Consider the following 6,670-nt stretch of genomic DNA (forward strand, 5'->3'; position numbering starts at 1 on the left):
TCAGAATCAACTTTCGCAAAATGCCAGCACACGAATCCAAGAGCCAGCTGATGTGTGAAGGAAAAAAAAACACCATCAGGAAGCACTTGGCGGACAACCAATTTAACCAGACCCTGGGTGTTTTCTCACTGTTGATTAAATCTCCTTCTGCCTTAAGGGCGGGGGGGCGGGGGGGGGGGGGGGAGGAGGTGGGATACAGAAAAATCTGATTTCCAGTTGTTTCCCCTCTTCATCTGAGTGGGCTATCACCATCTTCATCATCAGTGGTATATGATGCAGACATGGTATATGGTTGAGCACTTATGTGCAGAACAATCTACTAAGCGCCTGGGAGAGGGTATGACCGGGTTGGTAGACATGTTCCCTTGCCACAGCGAGGTTACGGTCTCCAGACGGAGATGGGCATTAATACAATTTATAATATACACTTTAAATGGAAGATTTCAGCACTGTTCTTTCCAGAGTTTTCCGGGGGGGGGGGGGGGGGGGAGACGGGATGGGACTGCAGTTTGAGGTACTGTTAGTAAATTCCAAATGACCCCTCCTCCCAATGAAGCAACCTTAAAGAGAAATAAAATTGCAACACAAATGCTGATCGGAGGCCGGTTTGTATATTTCCTCCAGCCCTAGGATGTGAGCCAGAAAGGGGTGGGGGAGAAGAGAAGCAACAGAAAAGGGAGTCCGGCTATCCCGCTCCGAAACTTCTAACACCGCCCCCACCCCCCAAAGACACAGGTCGCCAAATTTCAAATCTAAAGGTACCACCCCGCTGCCGTCTACCAAGCAGGAGAGAAGGGTTAAAAAACAAACAAACGAAAAACAAGGTTGGGCCTACATGTCACAGCTCCAGGGGCGAGGCACAATCCAAGTGCCGCCTGGAAGGTCAGAAGGGGCAGAAATTAAAATGGGCAGCCCACGCACTGCCCTGGGGAGAGAGGAGCGAAAGCAGAGGGTGAAAGCGGATCCCCTGAAAGGGCAGGGTTAAGCACACATGGGAGGGACACGGGGAAAGGACCGGCCCCATTTTTTTTCTCCCCCCCCCCAACTCTGACACAGCTATTTGCCTCCCGGTGGGGATCTCCCAGCTCCCCCATTTCCAACCAAATGGGACTGGAGTCCTGAGGTTATTGTAAAATGGGGATGAATAATAATATTGGTATTTGTTAAGCGCTTACTATGTGCAGAGCACTGTTCTAAGCGCTGGGGTAGATACAGGATAAGCAGGTTGTCCCACGTGAGGCTCACAGTTAATCCCCATTTTCCAGATGAGGCAACTGAGGCCCAGAGAATAATGATAATGTTGGTATTTGTTAAGCGCTATGTGCACAGCACTGTTCTAAGCGCTGGAGATACAGGGGAATTAATGTCCCACATGAGGCTCATAGGCTTAATCCCCATTTTCCAGATGAGGCAAATGAGGTCCAGAGAATAATAATAATGTTGGTATTTGTTAAGCGCTTACTATGTGCAGAGCACTGTTCTAGGCGCTAGGGGAGATTCAGGGTAATCAGGTTGTCTCACGGTCTTAATCCCCATTTTACAGATGAGGTAACTGAGGCCCAGAGAAGTGACTTGCCCACAGTAATAATATTATTAATGTTGGTATTTATTAAGCGCTTACTATGTGCAGAGCACTGTTCTAAGCGCTGGGGGAGATACAGGGTCATCAGGTTGCCCCACATGGGGGTCACAGTTAATCCCCATTTTACAGATGAGGTAACTGAGGCCAGAGAAATGAAGGGACTTGTCCACAGTAATAATAATGTTGGCATTTGTTAAGCGCTTACTATGTGCTGGGATAGATACAGGGTCATCAGGTTGCCCCACATGAGGGTCACCGTTAATCCCTATTTTACAGATGAGGTAACTGAGGCCCAGAGAAGTGACTTGCCCACAGTAATAATAATAATGTTGGTATTTGTTAAGCGCTTACTATGTGCAGAGCACTGTTCTAAGCGCTGGGAGAGATACAGGGTCATCAGGTGGCCCCCCCCAAGAGGCTCACAGTTAATCCCCATTTTAACAGATGAGGCCCAGAGAAGTGACTTGCCCGCAGTCACCCACCTAAGGGGCAGAGGCGGAATTCGAACCCACGACCTCAGACTCCCAGGCCCGGGCTCTTCCCCCTGAGCCACGCTGCTTCTCCAAGTGCAAGTCGGTGAGCCCTACTGGGGGACGGGGACACAACCCTTGTACCTACCCCCGCAATTAAGAGTGCTCCCCACACTAATTCTTTTAACATTATATAATAATATTATTATTATTAAAACCAAAAAGGACCCCAAAAAAGGCGCTGGGGGGGGGGTGGTGCGGGGAGGGAGGGAGTGGGGCGGGCCGGGGCCCGGGCCGCCGGGAGGCCACAACCACGTTGTCTTTGCGGCAGTGGAATGCTGGGAAGGGGAGGGCGGGCGCGCGCGGGCACGCGCACCTCGGGGGGGGGGCACGCGCACGCAGGCCCGGAGCCCGGCGGCGGGCGGGTTCGGCCTTCCCCCAAAAAAAATCGAAAGCTCTAACTTGGCCGTCTCCCACTCGGGCACCCGCGTGGAATCCCCGCAAAAAAAACAGCCGGCCCGGCCACATGGCGCTCAACTGTCACCGGCCCCACCGCACTCCCTCCGGGGCTGCCTCTGCCCCTCTCCCCATCCGGGCCGTTCTCCACCCCACCTTCCCCGGCCAGTCCTGCCCCCCCCCCCCCAAATACAGCTTTCCCCGCCCCTCTCCCTGTTACTCTGATCAAGGGGCGCCCCCGCTTCCTTCAAAAAAACACACCACAAAACACGCTTAATCCCCACCGATCCCCTCTTGGGGCTCCCCATTTGGGTTCGAGGGCGTCGGATCTTTTAAGGAATGACTCCATTCTTCGTGACCCGTTGGGTTCCCAGGCCCCCCCAACCTCGATCCACCCTAGGGAGGGGGGCTGGTTGGCCGCGTCGAGTCCCCGTGCCCCCCACTCCCCCCCACACGGGGAGGGGGCCGGTTCGCCGCCAATTCCCTCCACCCGACGGGACTGCAAACTTTTCGATAGGGAATCAATTGCCAGCTCATAGGAACCCGTCGGCCGGTCCTTCTCGCCCGTGACATATGCTCATTAAACATTTACAATACGGTAAATACGACAACGCTAGCAAAACGGGGTGGGAGAAGAAACGACGGTCCAGGGGGGTAAGATGATAAAAACGGCGGGTGCGCTAGACTCCTTCTCCCTCCCCCCCCCCCCAAAAGAAAGCAGCCCCCCAATCTGCCCCGGTTGAGGCCTTGTCTCCATGCTTTCCTCCCAACCAGCTGCCTCCAACCCCCCACCGGCTCCCGACCAACAAGATGTAAAGGCGGGTCGTGGATCGGGGTGGTTTTCGCGACCGATTTTGAGTGTTTTTTCTTAAAGGGGGGGGCGGGATAAAAAGCAGAAAGATCAGAGGGGGAAAGCCAATATCCCCTAGTCACCATCCCTCCCTCTTGGAGAGGGCGGGTGGAGGAGGCCCCCCGTTTCTCCGAGCGGATGGGGTGCGAGGCTGCCCCCGCGCCCCGAAAAAGGACCGTCCCGCAAAAAGGAGGCGGGGGCGGGGACCCACCTGGAGGGGACTGTCCGTTGACGGTGAGCGGGGCGGCGTTTTTAGTCCACGGATTCACCTTGGGAGGGGGCGCCTCGACGAAGTCTCGACGCCCCCCGGCTCCGGGCTCCCCGCCCTCGTCGCCGCCGCTGCCTCCATCCCCCTTGGGCGTCTGCTGGAGGAGGAGGAGGTTCTCCTTCTCCTGGTGGTTGCTGTCCTCCTTCTGCTGCTTGACGCTGGGCGGCCTGGCCGGCCGGGCCCCGTCCTGGCCGTCGGGGTCCCCCCCGGGCGAGCCCTCCGAGGGAGGAGGAGGCGGCGGCGGCGGCGGCGGCGGCTTCTTCATCACCAGGCCGCCGTGCTCCTCGGCCGGCAGGAGGGGGTGGCCGGGCAGGAGCGCCTCCACCTGAGTAGCCATTTCCCCGTCCCCCCCTCCCCCCCAAGGACCGGCCGCCGCAGCCTCGCCCCCCGCTCGGCCTCCCGCCTCCCCCAAACTTTCCCTCGCTCCCCCGCCGCCTCCGGAGCCTCCCGGGCAACGGCGGCTGGAGGGACGGGGAGGAGGAGGAGGAGGAGGAGGAGGAGGGGAGAGGGGCGGCCCCCTCCCCGTGCGGTGCAGCCTGCGCGGCCCCCCCGGCAAATCCAACCCCCCGAACCACGGCGGCGCCGCCGCCCCCGTCCCCTTTCCTCCCGTCCGGCTGCCTGGGCCCCGGTTGTGGCGGGCGGCAGGCTGGGCCCGGCCTCCCTCCCTGGGCCTGCAGCAATATGGACGGGGCGCCGAACAGGAGAGAGAGAGAGAGACCACGCGATCGGCGGGGCCGCGCTTCGCAACGCGGCGTCTCGGGCCGGGGGCGCGCCCGCGGAGGCAGGGAGCGCGCGCGTACGCGCGCCCGGCCCCGCCTCCCCGCTCCCTCGCCCCGGCGCCCCTCCTGCGCGTGCGCGCGGGGGCGAGCACGTGCCTGATGCAATTCGGAAAGGTGGAGGGGGGGGGGCGCTCTTAAAGGGCCGGGCCACGCTGCAGGTGGAGAGCGGGGGCATGCGGCGCCTCTCCACGGCTCCTCTGCCTCCAGGCCGGGGGACGAAACGGCCGGGCAAAGGGGGGGACCCCCACCCCCCCACCCCACCCCCTCTGGATAATTAAGAACAAGGAATGGACTCCCAGGTCTTGCTCGCCTTAATCCCCCCTTCCTCCTCCGGCCCGGACGGGTGACCTTGGGACAGGTCCTTCGCCTCCACGTGCTTCCCTCTAGCTCCCTGCTTAGGCCGGGTCGGAGAAACCGGCCTTCTGTCTACTGCTACTAATAATAATAATGTGGGTATTTGTTAAGCGCTTACGGGAGGCTCCCAGTCTCATCTCCATTTTACAGATAATAATAATAATAATATGGGTATCTGTTAAGCGCTTACTAGGTGCAGAGCGCTGTTCTAAGCGCTGGGGGAGAGACAGGGGCATCAGGTTGGCCCCCGGGAGGCTCCCAGTCTCATCTCCATTTTACAGATGATAATAATAATAATATGGGTATCTGTTAAGCGCTTACTAGGTGCAGAGCGCTGTTCTAAGCGCTGGGGCAGAGACAGGGTCATCAGGTTGGCCCACGGGAGGCTCACAGTTAATCCCCATTTTACAGATAATAATAATAATAATATGGGTATCTGTTAAGCACTTACTAGGTACAGAGCGCTGTTCTAAGCGCTGGGGGAGAGACAGGGGCATCAGGTTGTCCCACGTGGGGCTCCCAGTCTCATCTCCAGTGTGGCGCAGTGGAAAGAGCACGGGCTTTGGAGTCAGGGCTCATGAGTTCGAATCCCAGCTCTGCCACTTGTCAGCTGTGTGACTGTGGGCAAGTCACTTAACTTCTCTGTGCCTCAGTTCCCTCATCTGTAAAATGGGGATTAAGACTGTGAGCCCCACGTGGGACAACCTGATTCCCCTGTGTTTACCCCAGCGCTTAGAACAGTGCTCTGCACATAGTAAGCGCTTAACAAATACCAACATTATTATTATCTCCATTTTACAGATAATAATAATAATAATATGGGTATTTGTTAAGCACTTACTAGGTGCAGAGCGCTGTTCTAAGCGCTGGGGGAGAGACAGGGTCATCAGGTTGGCCCCCAGGAGGCTCCCAGTCTCATCTCCATTTTACAGATAATAATAATAATAATATGGGTATCTGTTAAGCACTTACTAGATGCAGAGCGCTGTTCTAAGCGCTGGGGGAGAGACAGGGTCATCAGGTTGGCCCCGGGAGGCTCCCAGTCTCATCTCCATTTTACAGATAATAATAATAATAATATGGGTATCTGTTAAGCACTTACTAGGTGCAGAGCGCTGTTCTAAGCGCTGGGGGAGAGACAGGGTCATCAGGTTGGCCCCGGGAGGCTCCCAGTCTCATCTCCATTTTACAGATAATAATAATAATAATATGGGTATCTGTTAAGCACTTACTAGGTGCAGAGCGCTGTTCTAAGCGCTGGGGGAGAGACAGGGTCATCAGGTTGGCCCACAGAAGGCTCACAGTTAATCCCCATTTTACAGATGAGATAACTGAGGCACAGAGAAGTGAAGTGACTTGCCCGCAGTCACACAGCTGACTAGTGGCAGAGCTGGGATTCGAACTCATGACCTCTGACTCCCAAGCCCAGGCTCTTTCCACTAAGCCACGCTGGCACAGTGGAAAGAGCCCCGGCTGGGGAGGCGGAGGATGTGGGTTCGAATCCCGCCTCTGCCATTAATAATGTGGGTATTTGTTAAGCGCTTTCTAGGTGCAGAGCGCTGTTCTAAGCACTGGGGGAGATACAGGGTCATCAGGTTGTCCCACGGGAGGCTCGCAGTCTCATCTCCATTTTACAGATAATAATAATAATATGGGTATTTGTTAAGCGCTTACTAGGTGCAGAGCGCTGTTCTAAGCGCCGGGGGAGATACAGGATCATCAGGTGGTCCCACGGGAGGCTCACAGTCAATCCCCATATGACAGAGGAGGGAACTGAGGTACAGAGAAGTTAAGTGACTTGCCCACAGTCACATAGTATTTACTGAGCGCTTACTATGTGCAGAGCACTGTACTAAGCGCTTGGAACGGACAAATCGGCAACAGAGTCCCTGCCCACTAACTGGCTTACAG

General features: G+C 56.6%; 1 protein-coding gene across 4 annotated transcripts in view; it reads right to left on the reverse strand.

Moving 5' to 3' along the window:
* LARP1 (La ribonucleoprotein 1, translational regulator) overlaps nucleotides 1–3,979 on the reverse strand; it is a 44,035-nt gene extending 40,056 nt beyond the window's left edge. For 3 of the 4 annotated variants that reach the window (XM_029050227.2, XM_029050225.2, XM_029050224.2), the window contains exon 1: nucleotides 3,570–3,978. In XM_029050227.2, the coding sequence (XP_028906060.1) occupies nucleotides 3,570–3,963 (394 nt within the window). In that variant the 5' untranslated portion in view covers nucleotides 3,964–3,978. Of the gene's footprint in view, nucleotides 1–3,569 lie in introns of all 4 variants that reach the window. The other variant, XM_029050226.2, reaches the window with a different exon arrangement.
* Nucleotides 3,980–6,670: the final 2,691 nt, after the last annotated feature.

Source organism: Ornithorhynchus anatinus, chromosome X1 (genome assembly GCF_004115215.2).
Source record: "Ornithorhynchus anatinus isolate Pmale09 chromosome X1, mOrnAna1.pri.v4, whole genome shotgun sequence".
In the NCBI taxonomy this organism is placed as follows: Eukaryota; Metazoa; Chordata; class Mammalia; order Monotremata; family Ornithorhynchidae; genus Ornithorhynchus; species Ornithorhynchus anatinus.